The sequence below is a fragment of the Carcharodon carcharias genome, chromosome 10, assembly GCF_017639515.1.
Source record: "Carcharodon carcharias isolate sCarCar2 chromosome 10, sCarCar2.pri, whole genome shotgun sequence".
Classification (NCBI taxonomy): domain Eukaryota; kingdom Metazoa; phylum Chordata; class Chondrichthyes; order Lamniformes; family Lamnidae; genus Carcharodon; species Carcharodon carcharias.
The window spans coordinates 102159512-102185798 of NC_054476.1; the positions used below are offsets into that span (position 1 = coordinate 102159512).

The 26287-nt window shown below is 54.7% G+C and overlaps 3 protein-coding genes across 6 annotated transcripts in view; 2 read left to right on the plus strand and 1 right to left on the minus strand.

Moving 5' to 3' along the window:
• pacsin3 (protein kinase C and casein kinase substrate in neurons 3) overlaps positions 1-26287 on the plus strand; it is a 164348-nt gene that overhangs the window by 16387 nt on the left and 121674 nt on the right. For 3 of the 4 annotated variants that reach the window (XM_041197661.1, XM_041197663.1, XM_041197662.1), the window contains exons 3-4: positions 22833-22875; positions 25109-25176. The gene's annotated coding sequence lies outside the window, so the exon portion shown is untranslated. Of the gene's footprint in view, positions 1-22832; positions 22876-24885; positions 24952-25108; positions 25177-26287 lie in introns of those variants that run through there. The other variant, XM_041197664.1, reaches the window with a different exon arrangement.
• LOC121282856 (keratin-associated protein 4-6-like) lies at positions 10680-11177 on the plus strand (the record flags this gene model as incomplete). The annotated part of the gene is made up of 1 exon (XM_041196671.1): positions 10680-11177. A coding segment is annotated over one exon (498 nt), but the record flags the coding sequence as incomplete, so codon positions are not given.
• LOC121282857 (basic proline-rich protein-like) lies at positions 23192-24565 on the minus strand. The gene has a single exon (XM_041196672.1). It carries the CDS (start codon positions 24563-24565, stop codon positions 23192-23194), a length of 1374 nt encoding a protein of 457 aa, XP_041052606.1.

Consider the following 26287-nt stretch of genomic DNA (forward strand, 5'->3'; position numbering starts at 1 on the left):
CTTTTGAGATGGAATAGTCTAACTCACTTCCTTTCCTCAATGTGCTAGTTGAAAATCTGCTAATGGGTTCCTCCACTAGTCTACTGCAAGCCTACCTTCACTGATTAATATATGCGTTGGGATTTGTATAGCCCTGTGCACTATAAGATTGACCTTATCAGCAATCTTGTAAATAGGGCCCTAGCTGTTTGCTCAGCTTGCAAGCTGTTGCTGGTTTACTTGTTGTGACTCCATCTCACTAGTTTACCTGTTGTCTGTTGACCCATGTCTAGCACGTCCTATGTGTTTGCCAGTGGTATCGAGTAACAACTTAAACAATCACAATGCTTTATTTTACTAAAGGTAGCTTCATCACTAAATATCCCGATTACATTAACCGAATAATCTCCTGTGTGTGTGATATTACCTGTCTGTCCTCAGGTTGATCAAGCCTGCTGGCGGGGTACTTGCTCATGAAGTCCAATTTTGGGTCTGCCTCTGGAGTGTTGGTCCTGGGCTCTCCTGCCTCTCCTGCCTTCAGTCTCCCTTTTATCCTTCTTTCTTCGTGCATGACCACAGCCACTGGAATTTGGCCTATCAGTGATATTGTACTGTTGATTAACTCATCTCTTGGGCCCATCCTGCTGGTTGATTAACTCATCTCTTGTGTCGACCTTCAAAACTGGACACGATGGACCCCACCACATGGTGAGGACACCTCCGGCTCTAAATGTGATCAATTCTGTTGTGATGTCATTAAAGCACAATATCACAGCAAATACCATATCTAGTGGTTAAACAGTTCCCAGTAAGCTTATTATCATTCAGGAATGTGATCAGCAGTCCTTGGTCATGCCCAGGTTTCTGCATTAGCCTTTTTCCCGAAATGTTCTTGTTAGGTTAATCCTTTACTGGGTATCACATGTCTCCCTCTCTGGCCGCTGCTGGTATGCTTGTTGTCTCTATCCTTCTGGCTCTTGTTGGTTTGCCTGTTGTCTCTCACAGTTCCTGGTTTGCTTGTTATCCCTCTATCTCGCTCTCTCCTTCTCACTGCTATTTTGCCCAATGTCCCCTCAATCTGGCTATTGCTAGTTTCCCTGTTGTCCCTCCTCTTTGCCAGCCTGCCTGTTGCTTCTGCTGTTATATCTGTCTCGTTGGTTTACCTGTTGCCTCTCCTCGCTGTTGCTGGTTTCCTTCATGCATCCCTCAATGTGACCGATGCTGGTTTGTCCCATACTTACAGTTGCTTGTTTGTTTGTTGCCTCTCCCCTTCTGGCTGTTGCTGTTTAACCTATTGCTTTTCTATCTCGCTGTTGGCTTGCCAGTTGTCCCTCCATCTCACTGCTGGTTTCTGTTGTCTTTCCTTCTCTCTGCCAGTTGGTCTGCTGGTTCCTGTTGTCTTCTCTCTGCTTCATTGTTGCTGGTTTGCCTGTTGTCTCTTTGTCTTCCTGTGGCCGCTTTGCCTGCCGTCTCTCGATTTGCTGTGGCCGCTTTGCCAGCCGTCTCTCGATTTGCCGTGATTGCTTTTCCTGCGGTCCCTCGATGTGCTGTCCCTTGAGTTGCTGTTGCCGCTTTGCCTGCCGTCCCTCGATGTGCTGTCCCTCGAGTTGCTGTTGCTGCTTTGCCTGCCGTCTCTCGATTTGCAGTGGCCACTTTGCCTGCCATTTCTCGATATGCTGTTGCCGCATTGGCTGCTGCCCCGCGATTTGCTTTTGCTGCTTTGCCTGTTGTCTCTCGATTTGCAGTGGCCACTTTGCCAGCCATCTCTCGATTTACTGTTGCTGCTTTGCCTGCCGTCACTCGATTTGCTGTTGCCGCTTTGCCTGCCGTCACTTGATTTGCTGTTGCCGCTTTGCCTGCCGTCACTCGATTTGCTGTTGCCAGTTTGCCTGCCGTCACTCGATTTGCCGTCACTCAATTTGCCGTCACTCGATTTGCCGTCACTCGATTTGCCGTCACTCGATTTGCCGTCACTCGATTTGCCGTCTCTCGATTTGCTGTGGCCGCTTTGCCTGCTGTCTCTCGATTTGCTGTGGCCGCTTTGCCTGCTGTCTCTCGATTTGCTGTTGCCGCTTTGCCTGCTGTCTCTCGATTTGCTGTTGCCGCTTTGCCTGCTGTCTCTCGATTTGCTGTTGCCGCTTTGCCTGCCGTCTCTCGATTTGCTGTTGCCGCTTTGCCTGCCGTCACTCGATTTGCCGTCACTCGATTTGCTGTGACCGCTTTGCCTGCTGTCTCTCGATTTGCTGTGGCTGCTTTGCCTGCTGCCTCCAGATTTGCTTTGGCTGCTTTGCCAGCCGTCTCTCGATTTGCCGTGATTGCTTTTCCTGCGGTCCCTCGATGTGCTGTCCCTTGAGTTGCTGTTGCCGCTTTGCCTGCCGTCCCTCGATGTGCTGTCCCTCGAGTTGCTGTTGCTGCTTTGCCTGCCGTCTCTCGATTTGCAGTGGCCACTTTGCCTGCCATTTCTCGATATGCTGTTGCCGCATTGGCTGCTGCCCCGCGATTTGCTTTTGCTGCTTTGCCTGTTGTCTCTCGATTTGCAGTGGCCACTTTGCCAGCCATCTCTCGATTTACTGTTGCTGCTTTGCCTGCCGTCACTCGATTTGCTGTTGCCGCTTTGCCTGCCGTCACTTGATTTGCTGTTGCCGCTTTGCCTGCCGTCACTCGATTTGCTGTTGCCAGTTTGCCTGCCGTCACTCGATTTGCCGTCACTCAATTTGCCGTCACTCGATTTGCCGTCACTCGATTTGCCGTCACTCGATTTGCCGTCACTCGATTTGCCGTCTCTCGATTTGCTGTGGCCGCTTTGCCTGCTGTCTCTCGATTTGCTGTGGCCGCTTTGCCTGCTGTCTCTCGATTTGCTGTTGCCGCTTTGCCTGCTGTCTCTCGATTTGCTGTTGCCGCTTTGCCTGCTGTCTCTCGATTTGCTGTTGCCGCTTTGCCTGCCGTCTCTCGATTTGCTGTTGCCGCTTTGCCTGCCGTCACTCGATTTGCCGTCACTCGATTTGCTGTGACCGCTTTGCCTGCTGTCTCTCGATTTGCTGTGGCTGCTTTGCCTGCTGCCTCCAGATTTGCTTTGGCTGCTTTGCCTGCCGTCACTCGATTTGCTGTTGCCGCTTTGCCTGCCGTCACTCGATTTGCTGTTGCCGCTTTGCCTGCTGTCTCTCGATTTGCTGTTGCCGCTTTGCCTGCCGTCACTCGATTTGCTGTGGCCGCTTTGCCTGCCGTCTCTCAATTTGCTGTGGCCGCTTTGCCTGTTGTCCTTCTATTTGATGTTGCCGCATTGCCTGCTGCCCCGCAATTTGCTTTTGCCGCCTTGCCTGCCGTCCTTCGATTTGCTGTGACCGCTTTGCCCGTTGTCCTTCGATTTGCTGTTGCTACTTTGCCTGCCGTCTCTCGATTTGCCTGCCATCTCTCGATTTGCTTTGGCCGCTTTGCCTGCCGTCTCTCGATTTGCTGTGGTCTCTTTGCCTGATGTCTCTCGGTTCGCTGTGGCCGCTTTGCATGATGTCTCTTGATTTGCCGTCTGTCGATTTGCTGTTGCCGCTTTGCCTGCCATCTCTCGATTTGCTGTTGCCGCTTTGCCTGCCATCTCTCGATTTGCTGTTGCCGCTTTGCCTGCCATCTCTCGATTTGCTGTTGCTGCTTTGCCTGCCGTCTCTCGATTTGCTGTGGCCACTTTATCTGCTGTCTCTCGATTTGTGTCCCTCGATTTGCTGTTGCCGCATTGCCTGCTGTCTCTCGATTTGTTGTTGCCGCTTTATCTGCTGTCTCTCGATTTACTGTGGCCGCTTTGCCTGCCGTCTCTCGATTTACTGTGGCCGCTTTGCCTGCTGTCCCTCGATTTGCAGTTGCCGCTTTGCTTGCTGTCCTTCGAATTCCTGTTGCCGCTTTGCCTGCTGTCCCTCGATTTGCTGTGGCCGCTTTGGCTGCCGTCCCTCGATTTGCTGTTGCCGCTTTGCCTACCGTCTCTCGATTTGCTGTGGCTGCTTTGCCTGCCATCTCTCAATTTGCTGTGGCCGCTTTGCTTGCCGTCTCTCGATTTGCTGTTGCCGCTTTGCCTGCTGTCCCTCGATTTGCTGTTGCTGCTTTGCCTGCTGTCCCTCTATTTGCTGTCCCTCGATTTGCTGTTGCCGTAATGCCTGCTGTCTCTCGATTTGTTGTTGCCGCTTTGCCTGCCGTCCCTCGATTTGCTGTTGCTGCTTTGCCTGCTGTCCCTCTATTTGCTGGCCCTCGATTTGCTGTTGCCACAATGCCTGCTGTCTCTCGATTTGTTGTTGCCGCTTTATCTGCTGTCTCTCGATTTGCTGTCCCTTGATTTGCTGTGGCTGCTTTGCCTGCCTTCTCTCGATTTGCCCTGGCCACTTTGCCTGCCGCCTCTCGGTATGCCATCCCTCATTTTGCTGTTTCTGCTTTGCCTGCCGTCCCTCATTTTGCTGTTGCCGCTTTGCCTGCCGTCCCTCATTTTGCTGTTGCCGCTTTGCTTGCCATCTCTCGATTTGCCGTGGCTGCTTTGCCTGCTGTCTCTCGATTTGCTGTGGCCGCTTTTCTTGCCATCTCTCAATTTGCTGTGGCCGCCTTGCCTGATGTCTCTTGATTTGCTGTCTCTTGATCTGCTGTGGCTGATTTGCTGCTGTCCCTCAATTTCCTGTCTCTCGATTTGCTGTGGCCGCTTTGCCTGCTGTCCCTCAATTTCCTGTCCCTTGATTTGCTGTTGCTGCTTTGCCTGCTGTCTCTCAATTTGCTGTGGCCACTTTGCCTGCAGTACCTCGATTTGCTTTGGCCTCTTTGCCTGCTGTCCCTCGATTTGCTGTCTCTCGATTTGCTGTGGCCGCTTTGACTGCTGTCCCTCGATTTCCTGTCCCTCAATTTGCTGTTGCCGCTTTGCCTACCGTCTCTCGATTTGTTGTGGCTGCTTTGCCTGCCATCTCTCAATTTGCTGTGGCCGCTTTGCTTGCCGTCTCTCAATTTGCTGTTGCCGCTTTGCCTACCGTCTCTCGATTTGCTGTGGCTGCTTTGCCTGCTGTCCCTCGATTTGCTGTTGCCGCTTTGCCTGCTGGCTCTCGATTTGCTGTTGCCGCTTTGCCTGCCGTCTCTCGATTTGCTGTGGCCGCTTTGCCTGCCGTCCCTAGATTTCCTGTTGCTGCTTTGCCTGCTGTCCCTCGATTTGCAGTTGCCGCTTTGCTTGCTGTCCTTCGAATTCCTGTTGCCGCTTTGCCTGCTGTCCCTCGATTTGCTGTGGCCGCTTTGCCTGCCGTCCCTCGATTTGCTGTTGCTGCTTTGCCTGCTGTCCCTCGATTTGCTGTTGCTGCTTTGCCTGCTGTCCCTCTATTTGCTGTCCCTCGATTTGCGATTGCTGCTTTGCCTGCTGTCCCTCTATTTGCTGTCCCTCGATTTGCTGTTGCCGTAATGCCTGCTGTCTCTCGATTTGTTGTTGCCGCTTTGCCTGCCGTCCCTCGATTTGCTGTTGCTGCTTTGCCTGCTGTCCCTCTATTTGCTGGCCCTCGATTTGCTGTTGCCACAATGCCTGCTGTCTCTCGATTTGTTGTTGCCGCTTTATCTGCTGTCTCTCGATTTGCTGTCCCTTGATTTGCTGTGGCTGCTTTGCCTGCCTTGTCTCGATTTGCCCTGGCCACTTTGCCTGCCGCCTCTCGGTATGCCATCCCTCATTTTGCTGTTTCTGCTTTGCCTGCCGTCCCTCATTTTGCTGTTGCCGCTTTGCCTGCCGTCCCTCATTTTGCTGTTGCCGCTTTGCTTGCCATCTCTCGATTTGCCGTGGCCGCTTTGCCTGCTGTCTCTCGATTTGCTGTCCCTTGATTTGCTGTGACCGCTTTGCACAATGTTGCTCGATTTGCTGTTGCCGCTTTGCCTGATGCCCCTCGATTTGCTGTAGCTGCTTTGCCTGCCGTCTCGCGATTTGCTGTGACCGCTTTGCCTGCTGTCTCTCGATTTGCTGTCCCTTGATTTGCTCTGACCGCTTTGCACAATGTTGCTCGATTTGCTGTTGCCGCTTTGCCTGATGCCCCTCGATTTGCTGTAGCTGCTTTGCCTGCTATCCCTCGATTTGCTGTTGCTGCTTTGCCTGCCGTCTCTCGATTTTCTGTTGCCGCTTTGCCTGCTGTCCCTCGATTTGCTGCTGCTGCTTTGCCTGCTGTCCCGTATTTGTGTCCCTCGATTTGCTGTTGCCGCATTGCCTGCTGTCTCTCGATTTGTTGTTGCCGCTTTATCTGCTGTCTCTCGATTAGCTGCCCCTCGATTTTCTGTTGTCCCTTTGCCTGCTTTCTCTCAATTTGCTGTCTCTCGATTTGCTATCTCTCTATTTGCTTCTGCCGCTTTGCCTGTCATCCCTTGATTTGCTGTTGCTGCTTTGCCTGCTGTGCTGTCTATTTGCTGTCCCTCGATTTGCTGTTGCCGCATTGCCTGCTGTCCCTCGATTTGTTGTTGCTGCTTTATCTGCTGTCTCTCGATTTGCTGCACCTCGATTTTCTGTTGTCGCTTTGCCAGCTGTCTTTCAATTTGCTATCCCTCGATTTGCTGTCCCTTGATTTGCTGTGGCTGCTTTGCCTGCCTTCTCTCGATTTGCCCTGGCCACTTTGTCTGCCGCCTCTCGGTATGTCATCCCTCATTTTGCTGTTGCTGCTTTGCCTGCCGTCCCTCATTTTGCTGTTGCCGCTTTGCCTGCCGTCTCTCATTTTACTGTTGCCGCTTTGCCCGCTGTCCCTCGGTTTGCCGTGGCCGCTTTGCCTGCCGTCTCTCGATTTACTGTGGCCGCTTTGCCTGCCGTCTCTCGATTTGCTGTGGCCGCTTTGCCTGCCGTCTCTCGATTTACTGTGGCCGCTTTGCCTGCCGTCCCTCGATTTGCTGTTGCCGCTTTGCCTGCTGTCCCTCGATTTGCCGTGGCCGCTTTGCCTGCCGTCTCTCGATTTACTGTGGCCGCTTTGCCTGCCGTCCCTCGATTTGCTGTTGCCGCTTTGCCTGCTGTCCCTCGATTTGCTGTGGCTGCTTTGCCTGCCGTCCCTCGATTTGCTGTTGCTGCTTTGCCTGCTATCCCTCGATTTGCTGTGGCCGCTTTGCCTGCCGTCCCTCGATTTGCTGTTGCTGCTTTGCCTGCCGTCTCTTGATTTGCTGTGGCCGCTTTGCCTGCCGTCTCTCGATTTGCTGTGGCCGCTTTGCCTGCCGTCTCTCGATTTGCTGTGGCCGCTTTGCCTGCCGTCTCTCGATTTGCTGTGGCCGCTTTGCCTGCCGTCTCTCGATTTGCTGTGGCCGCTTTGCCTGCCGTCTCTCGATTTGCTGTGGCCGCTTTGCCTGCCGTCTCTCGATTTGCTGTGGCCGCTTTGCCTGCCGTCTCTCGATTTGCTGTGGCCGCTTTGCCTGCCGTCTCTCGATTTGCTGTGGCCGCTTTGCCTGCCGTCTCTCGATTTGCTGTGGCCGCTTTGCCTGCCGTCTCTCGATTTGCTGTGGCCGCTTTGCCTGCCGTCTCTCGATTTGCTGTGGCCGCTTTGCCTGCCGTCTCTCGATTTGCTGTGGCCGCTTTGCCTGCCGTCTCTCGATTTGCTGTGGCCGCTTTGCCTGCCGTCTCTCGATTTGCTGTGGCCGCTTTGCCTGCCGTCTCTCGATTTGCTGTGGCCGCTTTGCCTGCCGTCTCTCGATTTGCTGTGGCCGCTTTGCCTGCCGTCTCTCGATTTGCTGTGGCCGCTTTATCTGCTGTCTCTCGATTTGCTGCCCCTCGATTTTCTGTTGTCGCTTTGCCTGCTGTCTCTCGATTTGCTGTCTCTCGATTTGCTGTCTCTCGATTTGCTGTCTCTCGATTTGCTGTCTCTCGATTTGCTGTCTCTCGATTTGCTGTCTCTCGATTTGCCTGTCATCCCTTGATTTGCTGTGGCCGCTTTGCCTGCTGTCCCTCGATTTGCTGTCCCTCGATTTGTTGTTGCCGCTTTATCTGCTGTCTCTCGATTTGCTGCCCCTCGATTTTCTGTTGTCGCTTTGCCTGCTGTCTCTCAATTTGCTATCCCTCGATTTGCTGTCCCTTGATTTGCTGTGGCTGCTTTGCCTGCCTTCTCTTGATTTGCCCTGGCCACTTTGCCTGCCGCCTCTCGGTATGCCGTCCCTCATTTTGCTGTTGCCGCTTTGCCTGCCGTCCCTCATTTTGCTGTTGCCGCTTTGCCTGCCGTCCCTCGATTTGCCGTGGCCGCTTTGCCTGCCGTCTCTCGATTTACTGTGGCCGCTTTGCCTGCCGTCTCTCGATTTGCTGTGGCCGCTTTGCCTGCCGTCTCTCGATTTACTGTGGCCGCTTTGCCTGCCGTCTCTCGATTTACTGTGGCCTCTTTGCCTGCAGTCCCTCGATTTGTTGTTGCCGCCTTGCCTGCCGTCCCTCGATTTGCCGTGGCCGCTTTGCCTGCCGTCTCTCGATTTACTGTGGCCGCTTTGCCTGCCGTCTCTCGATTTGCTGTTGCCGCTTTGCCTGCCGTCTCTTGATTTGCTGTTGCCGCTTTGCCTGCCGTCCCTCGATTTGCTGTTGTCGCTTTGCCTGCTGTCCCTCGATTTGCTGTTGTCGCTTTGCCTGCTGTCCCTCGATTTGCTGTGGCCGCTTTGCCTGCCGTCCCTCGATTTGCAGTTGCTGCTTTGCCTGCTGTCCCTCGAATTCCTGTTGCCGCTTTGGCTCCCGTCCCTCGATTTGCTGTGGCCGCTTTGCCTGCCGTCCCTCGATTTGCCGTGGCCGCTTTGCCTGCTGTCCCTCGATTTGCTGTTGCTGCTTTGCCTGCTGTCCCTTGATTTTCTGTTGCCGCTTTGCCTGCTGTCCCTCGATTTGCTGTGGCCGCTTTGCCTGCCGTCCCTCGATTTGCTGTTGCTGCTTTGCCTGCTGTCCCTTGATTTGCTGTTGCCGCTTTGCCTGCTGTCCCTCGAATTCCTGTTGCCGCTTTGTCTCCCGTCCCTCGATTTGCTGTGGCCGCTTTGCCTGATGTCTCTCAGTTCGCTGTGGCCGCTTTGCCTGATGTCTCTTAATTTGCTGTCCCTTGATTTGCTGTGACCGCTTTGCGCAATGTTTCTCGATTTGCTGTTGCCGCTTTGCCTGATGCCCCTAGATTTGCTGTAGCTGCTTTGCCTGCCGTCTCTCGATTTGCTGTTGCTGCTTTGCCTGCCGTCTCTCGATTTGCTGTTGCCGCTTTGCCTGCCGTCCCTCGATTTGCTGTTGCCGCTTTGCCTGCTGTCCCTCGATTTGCTGTTGCCGCTTTGCCTGCTGTCCCTCGATTTGCTGTGGCCGCTTTGCCTGCCATCCCTAGATTTGCTGTGGCTGCTTTGCCTGCTGTCCCTTGATTTGCTGTGGCCGCTTTGCCTGCCGTCCCTAGATTTCCTGTTGCTGCTTTGCCTGCTGTCCCTTGATTTGCTGTTGCCGCTTTGCCTGCTGTCCCTCGAATTCCTGTTGCCGCTTTGTGTCCCGTCCCTTGATTTGCTGTGACCGCTTTGCGCAATGTTTCTCGATTTGCTGTTGCCGCTTTGCCTGATGCCCCTCGATTTGCTGTAGCTGCTTTGCCTGCTGTCCCTCGATTTGCTGTTGCCGCTTTTCCTGCTGTGTCTCGATTTGCTGTGGCCACTTTGCCTACCGTCCCTCGATTTCCTGTGGCCGCTTTTCCTGCTGTCTCTCGATTTGCTGTGGCCACTTTGACTGCTGTCCCTTGATCTCCTGTCCCTCGATTTGCTGTGGCCACTTTGCCTGCTGTCTCTTGATTTGCTGTTGCCTCTTTGCCTGCTATCCCTCGATTTCCTGTGGCCGCTTTGCCTGCTGTCTCTCGATTTCCTGTGGCCACTTTGCCTGCTGTGTGTCGATTTGCTGTGGCCACTTTGCCTGCCGTCTCTCGATTTCCTGTGGCCACTTTGCCTACCGTCCCTCGATTTCCTGTGGCCGCTTTGCCTGCTGTCTCTCAATTTGCTGTGGACGCTTTGCCTGCTGTCCCTTGATCTGCTGTTGCCGCTTTGCCTGCTGTCCCTCGATCTGCTGTTGCCGCTTTGCCTGCCGTCCCTCGATTTCCTGTGGCCGCTTTGCCTGCCATCTCTCGATTTGCTGTGGACGCTTTGCCTGCTGTCTCTCGATTTGCTGTTGCCGCTTTGCCTGCTGTCTCTCGATTTGCTGTTGCCGCTTTGCCTGCTGTCTCTCGATTTGCTGTTGCCGCTTTGCCTGCTGTCCCTCGATTTGCTGTTGCCGCTTTTCCTGCTGTGTCTCAATTTGCTGTGGCCACTTTGCCTACCGTCCCTCGATTTCCTGTGGCCGCTTTTCCTGCTGTCTCTCGATTTGCTGTGGCCACTTTGACTGCTGTCCCTTGATCTCCTGTCCCTCGATTTGCTGCGGCCACTTTGCCTGCTGTCTCTCGATTTGCTGTTGCCTCTTTGCCTGCTGTCCCTCGATTTGCTGTGGCCACTTTGCCTGCCGTCTCTCGATTTCCTGTGGCCACTTTGCCTGCCGTCCATCGATTTCCTGTGGCCACTTTGCCTACCGTACCTCGATTTCCTGTGGCCGCTTTGCCTGCTGTCTCTCGATTTGCTGTGGACGCTTTGCCTGCTGTCCCTCGATCTGCTGTTGCCGCTTTGCCTGCTGTCCCTCGATCTGCTGTTGCCGCTTTGCCCGCTGTCCCTCGATCTGCTGTTGCCGCTTTGCCTGCTGTCCCTTGATCTGCTGTTGCCGCTTTGCCTGCCGTCCCTCGATTTCCTGTGGCCGCTTTGCCTGCCGTCTCTCGATTTGCTGTGGACGCTTTGCCTGCTGTCTCTCGATTTGCTGTTGCCGCTTTGCCTGCTGTCCCTCGATTTGCTGTTGCTGCTTTTCCTGCTGTGTCTCGATTTGCTGTGGCCACTTTGCCTACCGTCCCTCGATTTCCTGTGGCCGCTTTTCCTGCTGTCTCTCGATTTGCTGTGGCCACTTTGACTGCTGTCCCTTGATCTCCTGTCCCTCGATTTGCTGTGGCCACTTTGCCTGCTGTCTCTCGATTTGCTGTTGCCTCTTTGCCTGCTGTCCCTCGATTTGCTGTGGCCACTTTGCCTGCCGTCTCTCGATTTCCTGTGGCCACTTTGCCTACCGTCCCTTGATTTCCTGTGGCCGCTTTGCCTGCTGTCTCTCGATTTGCTGCGGACGCTTTGCCTGCTGTCCCTCGATTTGCTGTGGCCACTTTTCCTGCTGTGTCTCGATTTGCTGTGGCCACTTTTACTGCTGACCCTTGATTTCCTGTCCCTCGATTTGCTGTTCCTCGACTTGTCGCGGCTTTGCCTGCTGTCCCTCAATTTGCGGTGGCCGCTTTGCCTGCTGTCCCTCGATTTGTTCTTGCCGTTTTGCCTGCTCTCTCGATTTACTGTGGCCACTTTGCCAGCTGTCTCTCGATTTGCTGTCCCTTGATTTGCAGTTGCCGCTTTGCTTGCTTTATTTCAAGTTGCTGTGGTTGCTTTACTTTCTGTCTCGTGATTTGCTGTTGGCTCTTTGCCTGCAGTCCCGTGATTTCCTGTGGACGCTTTGCCTGCCGTCTCTCGATTTGCTGTGGCTGCTTTGCCTGCTGTCTCTCGATTTGCCGTGGCCGCTTTGCCTGCTGTCTCTCGATTTGCTGTAGCCGCTTTGCCAGCTGTCTCTCAATTTGCTGTTGCCGCTTTGCCTGCTGTCCCTCGATTTGCTGTTGCTGCTTTGCTTGCTGTCCCTCGATTTCCTGTGGCTGCTTTGCTTGCTGTCTCTCGATTTGTTGTGGCCACTTTTCCTGCTGTCCCTCAATTTGCTGTCTCTCGATTTGCTGTGGCCGCTTTGACAGCTGTCCCTTGATTTCCTCTCCCTCGATTTGCCGTGGCAGTTTTGCCTGCCGTCTCTCGATTTGCTGTTGCTGCTTTGCCTGCCGTCCCTCGATTTGCCGTGGCAGTTTTGCCTGCCGTCTCTCGATTTGCTGTTGCTGCTTTCCCTGCTGTCCCTCGATTTGCTGTCCCTCAATTTGCTTCGGCCGCTTTGCCTGCTGTCCCTCAATTAGCTGTGGCCACTTTGCCTGCCGCCTCTCGATTTTCCGTTGCCGCTTTTCCGGCCACCTCTCAGTTTGCTTTCCCTCAATTTGCTGTTGCCGCTTTGCCTGCTGTCCCTCGATTTGCTGTAGCTGCTTTGCTTCTTGTCTCTCGATTTGCAGTCTTTCGATTTGCTGTGGCTTCTTTGCTTGCTGTCCAACAATTTGCTATCCCTCGGTTTGCTTTGGCCGCTTTGCCTGCCTTCTATCGATTTGCTCTGGCTGCTTTTCCCGCTGTCTCTCGACTTTTCTGTTGCCGCTTTGCCTGCTGTCCCTCGATTTGGTGTGGCCATTATGCCTGAAGTTTCCCGATTCGCTGTGGCCACTTTGCCTGGTGTCCCTTGTTTTGCTGGCCCTCGATCTGCTGTTGCCGCTTTGCCTGCTGTCCCTCGATCTGCTGTTGCCGCTTTGCCTGCTGTCCCTTGATCTGCTGTTGCCGCTTTGCCTGCCGTCTCTCAATTTGCTGTGGCCGCTTTTCCTGCCGTCCCTCGATTTCCTGTGGCCGCTTTGCCTGCCGTCTCTCGATTTGCTGTGGACGCTTTTCCTGCTGTGTCTCGATTTGCTGTGGCCACTTTGACTGCTGTCTCTCGATTTCCTGTGGCTGCTTTGCCTGTTGTCTCTCGATTTGTTGTGGCCACTTTTCCTGCTGTCCCTCAATTTGCTGTCTCTCGATTTGCTGTGGCCGCTTTGACAGCTGTCCCTTGATTTCCTCTCCCTCGATTTGCCGTGGCAGTTTTGCCTGCCGTCTCTCGATTTGCTGTTGCTGCTTTGCCTGCCGTCCCTCGATTTGCCGTGGCAGTTTTGCCTGCCGTCTCTCGATTTGCTGTTGCTGCTTTCCCTGCTGTCCCTCGATTTGCCGTGGCAGTTTTGCCTGCCGTCTCTCGATTTGCTGTTGCTGCTTTCCCTGCTGTCCCTTGATTTGCCGTGGCAGTTTTGCCTGCCGTCTCTCGATTTGCTGTTGGTGCTTTCCCTGCTGTCCCTCGATTTGCTGTCCCTCAATTTGCTTCGGCCGCTTTGCCTGCTGTCCCTCGATTTGCTTTGGCCGCTTTGCCAGCCGTCTCTCGATTTGCTGTTGCCACTTTGCCTGCCGTCTCTCGATTTGCTGTGGCCGCTTTGCCTGCCGTCTCTCGATTTGCTGTGGCCGCTTTGCCTGCCGTCTCTCGATTTGCTGTGGCCGCTTTGCCAGCCATCTCTCAATTTGCTGTTGCCGCTTTGCCTGCCGTCTCTCGATTTGCTGTTGCCGCTTTGCCTGCTGTCTCTCGATTTGCTGTTGCCGCTTTGCCAGCCGTCTCTCGATTTGCTGTTGCCGCTTTGCCAGCCGTCTCTCGATTTGCTGTTGCCGCTCTGTCAGCCGTCTCTCGATTTGCTGTTGCCGCTTTGCCTGCTGTCTCTCGATTTGCTGTGGCCGCTTTATCTGCTGTCTCTCGATTTGCTGCCCCTCGATTTTCTGTTGTCGTTTTGCCTGCTGTCTCCCAATTTGCTATCTCTCGATTTGCTATCTCTCGATTTGCTTCTGCCATTTTGCCTGTCATCCCTTGATTTGCTGTGGTCGCTTTGCCTGCTGTCCCTCGATTTGCTGTCCCTCGATTTGTTGTTGCCGCATTGCCTGCTGTCTCTCGATTTGTTGTTGCCGCTTTATCTGCTGTCTCTCGATTTGCTGCACCTCGATTTCCTGTTGTCCCTTTGCCTGCTGTCTCTCAATTTGCTTTCCCTCGATTTGCTGTCTCTTGATTTGCTGTGGCTGCTTTGCCTGCCTTCTCTTGATTTGCCCTGGCCACTTTGCCTGCCGCCTCTCGGTATGCCATCCCTCATTTTGCTGTGGCTGCTTTGCCTGCCTTCTCTCGATTTGCCGTGGCTGCTTTGCCTGCCTTCTCTCGATTTGCCGTGGCCGCTTTGCCTGCTGTCCCTCGATTTGCTGTTGCCGCTTTGCCTGCCATCTCTCGATTTGCTGTTGCCGCTTTGCCTGCCATCTGTCGATTTGCTGTTGCCGCTTTGCCTGCCGTCTCTCGATTTGCTGTGGCCGCTTTATCTGCTGTCTCTCGATTTGTGTCCCTCGATTTGCTGTTGCCGCATTGCCTGCTGTCTCTCGATTTGTTGTTGCCGCTTTATCTGCTCTCTCTCGATTTGCTGCCCCTCGATTTTCTGTTGTCGCTTTGCCTGCTGTCTCTCGATTTGCTGTCACTCGATTTGCTGTCTCTCGATTTGCTGTCTCTCGATTTGCTGTCTCTCGATTTGCTTCTGCCGCTTTGCCTGTCATCCCTTGATTTGCTGTGGCCGCTTTGCCTGCTGTCCCTCGATTTGCTGTCCCTCGATTTGTTGTTGCCGCTTTATCTGCTGTCTCTCGATTTGCTGCCCCTCGATTTTCTGTTGTCGCTTTGCCTGCTGTCTCTCAATTTGCTATCCCTCGATTTGCTGTCCCCTGATTTGCTATGGCTGCTTTGCCTGCCTTCTCTTGATTTGCCCTGATGTCTCTCGGTTCGCTGTGGCCGCTTTGCCTGATGTCTCTTAATTTGCTGTCCCTTGATTTGCTGTGGCCGCTTTGCCTGCCGTCTCTCGAATTGCAGTCTCTCGATTTGCTGTTGCCGCTTTTCCTGCTGTGTCTCGATTTGCTGTGGCCACTTTGCTTACCGTCCCTCGATTTCCTGTGGCCGCTTTGCCTGCCGTCTCTCGATTTGCTGTGGACGCTTTGCCTGCCGTCTCTCGATTTGCTGTGGACGCTTTGCCTGCTGTCTCTCGATTTGCTGTGGCCGCTTTGCCTGCTGTCCCTCGATTTGCCGTGGCAGTTTTGCCTGCCGTCTCTCGATTTGCTGTGGACGCTTTCCCTGCTATCCCTCGATTTGCTGTCCTTCAATTTGCTTCGGCCGCTTTGCCGGCTGTCCCTCAATTAGCTGTGGCCACTTTGCCTGCCACCTCTCGATTTTCCGTTGCCGCTTTTCTGGCCGCCTCTCAGTTTGCTTTCCCTCAATTTGCTGTTGCCGCTTTGCCTGCTGTCCCTCGATTTGCTGTAGCTGCTTTGCTTCTTGTCTCTCGATTTGCAGTCTTTCGATTTGCTGTGGCCTCTTTGCTTGCTGTCCATCAATTTGCTATCCCTCGATTTGCTTTGGCCGCTTTGCCTGCCTTCTCTCGATTTGCTCTGGCTGCTTTTCCCGCTGTCTCTCGACTTTTCTGTTGCCACTTCGCCTGCTGTCCCTCGATTTGGTGTGGCCGTTATGCCTGAAGTTTCCCGATTCGCTGTGGCCACTTTGCCTGGTGTCCCTTGTTTTGCTGGCCCTCGATTTGCTGTTGCCGCTTTGCCTGCCGTCCCTCGATTTCCTGTGGCCACTTTGCCTACCGTCCCTCGATTTCCTGTGGCCGCTTTGCCTGCTGTCTCTCGATTTGCTGTGGCCGCTTTGCCTGCTGTCCCTTGATTTACTGTGGCCACTTTGCCTACCGTCCCTCGATTTGCTGTGGCCACTTTGACTGCTGTCCCTCGATTTGCTGTGGCCGCTTTGCTTGCTGTCCCTCGATTTCCTGTGGCTGCTTTGCCTGCTGTCTCTCGATTTCCTGTCCCTCGATTTGCTGTGGCCGCTTTGCCCAATGTCCCTCGATTTGATGTTGCCGCTTTGCCTGATGCCCCTCGATTTGCTGTTGCCGCTTTGCCTGCCGTCCCTCAATTTGCTGTTGCTGCTTTTCCCGCTGTCTCTCGATTTTCTGTTGGCGCTTTGCCTGCTGTCCCTCGATTTGCTGTGGCCGCTTTTCCTGCTGTCCCTCGATTTGCTGTCCCTTGACTTGTCACGGCTTTGCCTGCTGTCCCTCGATTTGCTGTTGCCACTTTGCCTGATGTCCGTCTATCTGCAGTTGCCGCTTTGCCTGATGTCCCTCTATTTGCAGTTGCCGCTTTGCTTGCTGTCCCTCGATTTGCAGTTGCCGCTTTGCTTGCTGTCCCTCGATTTCCTGTGGCCGCTTTGCCTGCTGTCTCTCGATTTGCTGTGGACGCTTTGCCTGCCGTCCCTCGATTTGCAGTTGCCGCTTTGCTTGCTGTCCCTCGATTTCCTGTGGCCGCTTTGCCTGCTGTCCCTCGATTTCCTGTGGCCGCTTTGCCTGCTATCTCTCAATTTGCTGTGGCCGCTTTGCCTGCTGTCTCTCGATTTGCTGTTGCCACTTTGCCTGCTGTGTGTCGATTTGCTGTGGCCGCTTTGCCTGCCGCTTCTTGATTTGTTGTTGCCTTTTTGTCTGCCATCTCATGATTTGCTGTGGTCGCTTTGCCTACAGTCACTCGATTTGCTGTGGCCGCTTTGCCTGATGTCTCTTGATTTGCTGTCCCTCGATTGGCTGTGGCCACTTTGCCCAATGTCCATGAATTTGATGTTGCCGCTTTGCCTGATGCCCCTCGATTTGCTGTTGCCGCTTTGTCTGCTGTCTCTCGATTTGCTGTGGCCGCTTTGCCTGCTGTCTCTCGATTTGTTCTTGCCGTTTTGCCTGCTCTCTCAATTTGCTGTGGCCGCTTTGCCTGCCGCTTCTTGATTTGTTGTTGCCATTTTGTCTGCCATCTCATGATTTGCTGTGGTCGCTTTGCCTACAGTCACTCGATTTGCTGTGGCCGCTTTGCCGGATGTCTCTTGATTTGCTGTCCCTCGATTGGCTGTGGCCACTTTGCCCAATGTCCCTGAATTTGATGTTGCCGCTTTGCCTGATGCCCCTCGATTTGCTGTTGCTGCTTTGTCTGCTGTCTCTCGATTTGCTGTGGCCGCTTTGCCTGCTGTCTCTCGATTTGTTCTTGCCGTTTTGCCTGCTCTCTCAATTTGCTGTGGCCGCTTTGCCTGCTGTCTCTTGATTTGCTGTCCCTCGATTTGCAGTTGCCTCTTCGCTTGCTTTATTTCGAGTTGCTGTGGTTGCTTTGCTTTCTGTCTCGTGATTTGCTGTTGGCTCTTCGCCTGCAGTCCCTTGATTTGCTGTTGCCCCTTTGCCTGCTGTCCCTCAATTTGCTGTTGGCTCTTGGCCTGCCGTCTCTTGATTTGCTTTCCCGCGATTTGCTGTGGCCGCTTTGCCTGCTGTTCCTCGATTTGTTGTTGCCACTTTACGTGCTGTCCCTCGATTTGCAGTTGCCGCTTTGCCTGCGGTCCCTCGATTTGCTGTTGCCGCTTTGCCTACCGTCCCTCAATTTGCAGTTGCCTCTTTGCCTGCCGTCCCTCGATTTGCTGTTGCCGCTTTGCCTGCCGTCTCTCGATTTGCTGTTGCCGCTTTGCCTGCTGTCCCTCGATCTGCTGTTGCTGCTTTGCCTGCGGTCCCTCGATTTGCTGTTGCCACTTTGCCTACTGTCCCTCAATTTGCTGTCTCTCAATTTGCTGTGGCCACTTTGATTGCTGTCCCTTGATTTCCTGTCCCTCGATTTGCTGTTGCCGCTTTGCCTACCGTCCCTCGATTTGCTGTTGTCGCTTTGCCTGCCGTCCCTCGATTTGCTGTGGCCGCTTTGCCTGCCGTCCCTCGATTAGCTGTGGCCACTTTGCCTGATGTCTCTTAATTTGCTGTCCCTTGATTTGCTGTTGCCGCTTTGCCTGCTGTCCCTCGAATTCCTGTTGCCGCTTTGTCTCCCGTCCCTCGATTTGCTGTGGCCGCTTTGCCTGATGTCTCTCGGTTCGCTGTGGCCGCTTTGCCTGATGTCTCTTAATTTGCTGTCCCTTGATTTGCTGTGACCGCTTTGCGCAATGTTTCTCGATTTGCTGTTGCCGCTTTGCCTGATGCCCCTCGATTTGCTGTAGCTGCTTTGCCTGCCGTCCCTCGATTTGCTGTGGCCGCTTTGCCTGCCGTCTCTCGATTTACTGTGGCCGCTTTGCCTGCTGTCCCTCGATTAGCTGTGGCCACTTTGCCTGCCGCCTCTCGATTTTCCGTTGCTGCTTTTCCGGCCACCTCTCAGTTTGCTTTCCCTCAATTTGCTGTTGCCGCTTTGCCTGCTGTCCCTCGATTTGCTGTAGCTGCTTTGCTTCTTGTCTCTCGATTTGCAGTCTTTCGATTTGCTGTGGCCTCTTTGCTTGCTGTCCAACAATTTGCTATCTCTCAATTTGCTTTGGCCGCTTTGCCTGCCTTCTCTCGATTTGCTCTGGCTGCTTTTCCCGCTGTCTCTCGACTTTTCTGTTGCCGCTTTGCCTGCTGTCCCTCGATCTGCTGTTGCCGCTTTGCCTGCTGTCCCTTGATCTGCTGTTGCCGCTTTGCCTGCCGTCTCTCAATTTGCTGTGGCCGCTTTTCCTGCCGTCCCTCGATTTGCTGTGGACGCGTTTCCTGCTGTGTCTCGATTTGCTGTGGCCACTTTGACTGCTGTCTCTCGAATTGCAGTCTCTCGATTTGCTGTTGCCGCTTTTCCTGCTGTGTCTCGATTTGCTGTGGCCACTTTGCCTACCGTCCCTTGATTTCCTGTGGCCGCTTTGCCTGCCGTCTCTCGATTTGCTGTGGACGCTTTGCCTGCTGTCTCTCGATTTGCTGTGGCCGCTTTGCCTGCTGTCCCTCGATTTGCCGTGGCAGTTTTGCCTGCATTCTCTCGATTTGCTGTTGCTGCTTTCCCTCGATTTGCTGTCCCTCAATTTGCCTCGGCCGCTTTGCCTGCTGTCCCTCAATTAGCTGTGGCCACTTTGCCTGCCGCCTCTCGATTTTCCGTTGCCGCTTTTCTGGCCGCCTCTCAGTTTGCTTTCCCTCAATTTGCTGTTGCCGCTTTGCCTGCTGTCCCTCGATTTGCTGTAGCTGCTTTTCCCGCTGTCTCTCGATTTTCTGTTGACGCTTTGCCTGCTGTCCCTCGATTTGCTGTGGCCACTTTTCCTGCTGTCCCTCGATTTCCTGTGGCCGCTTTTCCTGCTGTCCCTCGATTTGCTGTCCCTTGACTTGTCACGGCTTTGCCTGCTGTCCCTCGATTTGCTGTTGCCGCTTTGCTTGCTGTCCCTCGATTTGCAGTTGCCGCTTTGCTTGCTGTCCCTCGATTTCCTGTGGCCGCTTTGCCTGCTGTCTCTCGATTTGCTGTGGACGCTTTGCCTGCCGTCCCTCGATTTGCAGTTGCCGCTTTGCTTGCTGTCCCTCGATTTCCTGTGGCCGCTTTGCCTGCTGTCCCTCGATTTCCTGTGGCCGCTTTGCCTGCTGTCCCTCGATTTCCTGTGGCCGCTTTGCCTGCTGTCCCTCGATTTCCTGTGGCCGCTTTGCCTGCTGTCTCTCAATTTGCTGTGGCCGCTTTGCCTGCTGTCTCTCGATTTGCTGTTGCCACTTTTCCTACTGTCCCTTAATTTACTGTCCCTCGATTTGCTGTGGCCACTTTGCCTGCTGTGTGTCAATTTGCTGTGGCCGCTTTGCCTGCCGCTTCTTGATTTGTTGTTGCCTTTTTGTCTGCCATCTCATGATTTGCTGTGGTCGCTTTGCCTACAGTCACTCGATTTGCTGTGGCCGCTTTGCCTGATGTCTCTTGATTTGCTGTCCCTCGATTGGCTGTGGCCACTTTGCCCAATGTCCCTGAATTTGATGTTGCCGCTTTGCCTGATGCCCCTCGATTTGCTGTGGCCGCTTTGTCTGCTGTCTCTCGATTTGCTGTGGCCGCTTTGCCTGCTGTCTCTCGATTTGTTCTTGCCGTTTTGCCTGCTCTCTCAATTTGCTGTGGCCACTTTGCCTGCTGTCTCTTGATTTGCTGTCCCTTGATTTGCAGTTGCCGCTTTGCTTGCTTTATTTCGAGTTGCTGTGGTTGCTTTGATTTCTGTCTCGTGATTTGCTGTTGGCTCTTCGCCTGCAGTCCCTTGATTTGCTGTTGCCCCTTTGCCTGCTGTCCCTCAATTTGCTGTTGGCTCTTGGCCTGCCGTCTCTTGATTTGCTTTCCCGCGATTTGCTGTTGCCGCTTTGCCTGCGGTCCCTCGATTTGCTGTTGCCGCTTTGCCTACCGTCCCTCGATTTGCAGTTGCCTCTTTGCCTGCGGTCCCTCGATTTGCTGTTGCCGCTTTGCCTGCCGTCTCTCGATTTGCTGTTGCCGCTTTGCCTGCTGTCCCTCGATCTGCTGTTGCCGCTTTGCCTGCTGTCCCTCGATCTGCTGTTGCTGCTTTGCCTGCGGTCCCTCGATTTGCTGTTGCCACTTTGCCTACTGTCCCTCAATTTGCTGTCTCTCAATTTGCTGTGGCCGCTTTGACTGCTGTCCCTTGATTTCCTGTCCCTCGATTTGCTGTTGCCGCTTTGCCTACCGTCTCTCGATTTGCCGTGGCCGCTTTGCCTGCCACCTCTTGATTTGTTGTTGCCTTTTTGTCTGCCATCTCATGATTTTCTGTGGCCCCTTTGCCTACTGTCACTCGATTTGCTGTGGCCGCTTTGCCTGATGTCTTTCAATTCGCTGTGGCCGTTTTGTCTGATGCTCCGCGATTTGATGTTGCCGCTTTGCCTGCCGTCCGTCGATTTGCTGTTGCCACTTTGCCTGCCGTCTCTCGATTTACTCTTGCTACTTTTCCCGCTGTCTCTCGATTTTCTGTTGGCGCTTTGCCTGCTGTCCCTCGATTTGCTGTCCCTCGACTTGTCGCGGCTTTGCCTGCTGTCCCTCAATTTGCAGTGGCCGCTTTGCCTGCTGTCTCTCGATTTGCTGTCCCTCGATTTGCAGTTGCCGCTTTGCTTGCTTTCTTTCAATTTGCTGTGGTTGCTTTGCTTTCTGTCTCGTGATTTGCTGTTGGCTCTTTGCCTGCAGTCCCGTGATTTGCTGTTGCCCCTTTGCCTACTTTCTTTCGATTTGCTGTGGTCGCTTTGCTTTCTGTCTTGTGATTTGCTGTTGGCTCTTTGCCTGCAGTCCCATGATTTGCTATTGGCTCTTTGCCTGCTGTCTCTTGATTTGCTTTCCCTCGATTTGCTGTTGCCGCTTTGCCTGCTGTTCCTCTATTTGTTGTCTCTCAATTTGCTGTTGCCGTTTTGTCTGCTGTCCCTTGATTTGCTGTTGCCGCTTTGCCTGCCATCCCTCGATTTGCTGTTGCTGCTTTGCCTGATGTCCCTCTATTTGCAGTTGCCTCTTTGCCTGCCATCCCTCGATTTGCAGTTGCCACTTTGCTTGCTGTCCCTCGATTACCTGTGGCCGCTTTGCCTGCTGTCTCTCGATTTGCTGTTGCCACTTTTCCTACTGTCACTCAATTTGCTGCCTCGCGATTTGCTGTGGCCGCTTTGACTGCTGTCCCTTGATTTCCTGTCCCTCGATTTGCTGTTGCCGCTTTGCCTGATGCCTCTCGATTTGCTGTGGCCACTTTGCCTACCGTCTCTCGATTTGCCATGGCCGCTTTGCCTGCCGCCGCTTGATTTGTTGTTGCCTTTTTGTCTGCCATCTCATGATTTGCTGTGGCTGCTTTGCCTACAGTCACTCAATTTGCTGTGGCCACTTTGCCTGATGTCTTTGATTTGCTGTCCCTCGATTGGTTGTGGCCACTTTGCCCAATGTCCCTCAATTGGCTGTTGCCGCTTTGCCTGCCGTCCCTCGATTTGCTGTTGCCGCTTTGCCTGCTGTTCCTCGATTTGCTGTTGCCGCTTTGCCTGCCGTCTCTCGATTTACTCTGGCTGCTTTTCCCGCTGTCTCTCGATTTTCTGTTGGCGCTTTCCCTTCTGTCCCTCGATTTGCTGTCCCTCGATTTGCTGTTGCCGCTTTGCCTGCCGTCTCTCGATTTGCGGTGGCCGCTTTTCCTGCTGCCCCTCGATTTGCTGTCCCTCAACTTGTCGTGGCTTTGCCTGCTGTCCATCAATTTGCAGTGGCCGCTTTGCCTGCTGTCTATCGATTTGTTCTTGCTGTTTTGCCTGCTCTCTCGATTTGCTGCGGCTGCTTTGCCTGCTGTCTCTCGATTTGCTGTCCCTCGATTTGCAGTTGCCGCTTTGTTTGCTTTCTTTCGAGTTGCAGTGGTTGCTTTGTTTTCTGTCTCGTGATTTGCTGTTGCCGCTTTGCCTGCTGTTCCTCGATTTGCTGTCCCTTAATTTGCTGTTGCCGTTTTGCCTGCTGTCCCTCGATTTGCTGTTGCCGCTTTGCCTGCTGTCTCTCGATTTGCTGTGTCCGCTTTGCCTGCTGTCCCTCGATTTGTTGTTGCCGCTTTGCCTGCTGTCTCTCGATTTGCTGTCACTCGATTTGCTGTTGCCGCTTTGCCTGCCATCTCTGGATTTACTCTGGCTGCTTTTCCCGCTGTCTCTCAATTTTCTGTTGGCGCTTTGCCTGCTGTCCCTCGATTTGCTGTCCCTCGATTTGCTGTGGCCATTTTGCCTGATGTCTCTCGATTCGTTGTGGCCACTTTGCCTGATGTCTTTTGATTTGCTGTCCCTCGATTTGCTGTTGCTGCTTTGCCTGCTGTTCCTCGATTTGCTGTCCCTCAGTTTGCTGTTGCCGTTTTGCCTGCTGTCTCTCGATTTGTTGTTGCCGCTTTGCCTGCCGTCCCTCGAATTGCAGTTGCCGCTTTGCCTGCTGTCCCTCGATTTGTCTTTGCCGTTTTACCTGCTCTCTCGATTTGCTGTGGCCGCTTTGCCTGCCGCCTCTCAGAGTCGGATGATCAGCCATGCTCATAATTAATACAGGGCAGGATCGAAGGGCAGAATGGCCTACTCCTCCTATTTTCTCTGTTTCTATGTCAATGTATCTTGCTTTTGTCGGTTTGCAGATTGTTTCTCTTCTTCGGGCTATTGCTTGGTTGCCTGTGTTGATTCTTTCCTGGTGACCTGAGTATGTTGTCAGTCTACAGCATTGCTTGTGTACTGGGAATGCTTTATTTATCTCAGATGGTTAGGCAAGGCTGTTTGGTAGACTCTTATCCCACCTCCTAATGTGTGAATGTGTCTTATAGGTGCCTGGCATCTATATCAGCTTAGTTATTAATCTTGGACATTCTTGGCTCTTTTTAGAGAGAAGCTTCTGGAAGGATGCTCGGGCTGCTGTGACTGTCAGGTGGGAGCTTCTGGCAATTTACTCTGCTTTCTCCATCTCCACTTCACAGCCTTGCTTATTTCATTCTATGGACTCGGGGCTTCCCTGGGTCATGGAGGGGTCAGGAAGTTCCTGGGTCAAGGAGGGGTCAGGGACTCCCCCAGGTCACGGAGGGGCTGGGGAATACCCCGCCCCTGGATACAGAATGGGGGATTCCCTACCTGGGTCATGGATTCTCCCTGGCTCATGGACAGGTGGGCACTACCCTCAAGCTTGTGGCTTCTCCCAGGGTCAAAATTTCCCCTGGGGTCAGGGAGTGGCTGTGGAGCACTGCTAGTCAGGCTGGTCCGTAGTTGGTGAATGTCCGCTCCAGGCTCGGCAAGGGGCCGATCTCGTCCGGTCCGGGGTCGGCGATGGTCCGGTCCGGGGTTGGCGAGGGGCCGATCAGGTCCGGTCCGGGGTTGGCGAGGGGCCGATCTGGACTGGTCCGGGGTCGGCGAGGGGCCGATCTGTCCGGTCCGGGGTCGGCGAGGGGCCGATCTGTCCGGTCCGGGGTCGGCGAGGGGCCGATCTGTCCGGTCCGGGGTCGGCGAGGGGCCGATCTGTCCGGTCCGGGGTCGGCGAGGGGCCGATCTGTCCGGTCCGGGGTCGGCGAGGGGCCGATCTGTCCGGTCCGGGGTCGGCGAGGGGCCGATCTGTCCGGTCCGGGGTCGGCGAGGGGCCGATCTGTCCGGTCCGGGGTCGGCGAGGGGCCGATCTGTCCGGTCCGGGGTCGGCGAGGGGCCGATCTGTCCGGTCCGGGGTCGGCGAGGGGCCGATCTGTCCGGTCCGGGGTCGGCGAGGGGCCGATCTGTCCGGTCCGGGGTCGGCGAGGGGCCGATCTGTCCGGTCCGGGGTCGGCGAGGGGCCGATCTGTCCGGTCCGGGGTCGGCGAGGGGCCGATCTGTCCGGTCCGGGGTCGGCGAGGGGCCGATCTGTCCGGTCCGGGGTCGGCGAGGGGCCGATCTGTCCGGTCCGGGGTCGGCGAGGGGCCGATCTGTCCGGTCCGGGGTCGGCGAGGGGCCGATCTGTCCGGTCCGGGGTCGGCGAGGGGCCGATCTGTCCGGTCCGGGGTCGGCGAGGGGCCGATCTGTCCGGTCCGGGGTCGGCGAGGGGCCGATCTGTCCGGTCCGGGGTCGGCGAGGGGCCGATCTGTCCGGTCCGGGGTCGGCGAGGGGCCGATCTGTCCGGTCCGGGGTCGGCGAGGGGCCGATCTGTCCGGTCCGGGGTCGGCGAGGGGCCGATCTGTCCGGTCCGGGGTCGGCGAGGGGCCGATCTGTCCGGTCCGGGGTCGGCGAGGGGCCGATCTGTCCGGTCCGGGGTCGGCGAGGGGCCGATCTGTCCGGTCCGGGGTCGGCGAGGGGCCGATCTGTCCGGTCCGGGGTCGGCGAGGGGCCGATCTGTCCGGTCCGGGGTCGGCGAGGGGCCGATCTGTCCGGTCCGGGGTCGGCGAGGGGCCGATCTGTCCGGTCCGGGTTCGGCGAGGGGCCGATCTGTCCGGTCCGGGGTCGGCGAGGGGCCGATCTGTACGGTCCGGGGTCGGCGAGGGGCCAATCTGGTCCGGTCCGGTCTGGTCCAGGGTTGCCGAGGGGCCGATCTGGTCCGGTCCGGGGTCGCCAAGGGGCCGATCTGGTCCAGTCCGGTCCGGGGTCGCCGAGGGGAGGGCTGTCATGACAGGAAATGCCTTAATATATTCCCATCATCATGGGAATGCCTTTCGAATGGGGTTTGGGTGGAATGAAGGAAATAGATTTGCTGTAACCTGCCCCAAGATTGCTCTAACTGAGCATGTTCCGAGGGGCAGGGCTCAGTATTTCTGTCCGAGGGCAGCTGCAGAATTAAACTGCTCACATTCACTGCGTGTGGGAGGCACTCTGATTTCAGCTGTTTTCCCAGTGAGGATATTACCAGATCCAAGGATCAGATTCTTGGAGTTCTGTGTAAGGAGTGGTTGTGATTTTAGTGAGACACGAGCAGCAGGCCCCTGTCACAACGAGCTCATCACGTTTGCCAGACTTGTTGCTGCGTCTTCTCTGGCTTATCAGAAGCAGAGCAGAGGTAGTGAGTTGTTTGTTTGATGTGAACTGGAATTTGTCACTTGCTATTGATTGACTGCTGCTCCCTGTGACCCCTATCTATCCTGAAAATGGCTCTGCCGTTGCTGTTGTATCTACTAGACTCCATGGTCCAAATGACATTCTGTTCTGTTTCCTAGTGTCACTGAGGATTGCCACATTTTCCCACCAAAGGCCTCAGATTGCCACTAATTCTGCAGCGTGCTTTGTAAGTATACCTCATGTCTCAATTTCCTCTACGTACCTTTCTGCATGATGGGCAGTAAAGAAATACACAGGGCCGCTCATTGCCAAGTTCCCCCCTCTCCACTATTTCTTGCTGCTCCCTATGTCCTCCCCACTCTGTCGCCCCCCTCTGCTCATTCCCTCCCTCGCTCTCACACCCGCTCCCACCTTCGGCCTCCCTCGCATCCTTTCCCCTCCCTCGTGTCCACTCCCCCCTCTTCCTCCCTCGCTCTCACTCCTGCACCCACTCCCCCCTCGGCCTCCCGTGTCTGCTCTCCTCTCTCTCTCTTTTCCCTCCCTCTCTCTCTCTTTTCTCTCCCTCTCTCTCTCTTTTCTCTCCCTCTCTCTCTCTTTTCTCTCCCTCTGTCTCTTTTCTCTCCCTCTCTCTCTCTCTTTTCTCTCTTTTCTCTCTTTTCTCTCTTTTCTCTCTTTTCTCTCTTTTCTCTCTTTTCTCTCTTTTCTCTCTTTTCTCTCTTTTCTCTCTCTCCCCCCCCTCTCTACAACTGCCTTTTCCCCACCACTTTGTGAGACTGAGCCTCCACCACGATGTGCCTGGATTACAAGGGGCGGGAGGGGGGGGTGGGGGGTGGCACGGGTGTGGCAAGAGAAGGCGAAGCTTGGATGTGAGTGGCAACAGAGCACCACAGACCACTGGCGTGAGAGGTGGAAGAGGAAAGTGATGGAGATTGGAGGAATGCTGGGCGGAGAAGAGTGATGGGGAAGGAGGAATGGTGGGCGGAGAAGACTGATGGGGAGGGAGGGATGAGCTGGAATGACTTTTGTGCATTGCTGCTTGGATTCCTCTGTTGTGTGTGAAATGTTCCTGGTGCCTATTCCAGAACTGGTTGAAAATATCCTTTCCCCGCCCTTGCCTGGCCTAGTGCCTGTCCCAACCCCAGGGCTGGTTATTCTGGGACACGGCTGATTTTTAGAAAATGGAACCTTAACACCTTCAGTACAGACACCTGGGCTTCCTGCTGGACAATTTGGGGTGGGATTGGGATCACTGATATCTGTTGGGACCCCGAGGACTGTGCCGCAGTCAGGTATGCAGAATGTGTGAAATGCCACAGTGTTCAAATCTAGCGTGTGGC

Bases quoted from the DNA above. Each gene is read 5' to 3' on its own strand.
- LOC121282857 (XM_041196672.1), bottom strand. From the start codon at position 24,565: ATGACAGCCCTCCCCTCGGCGACCCCGGACCGGACTGGACCAGATCGG.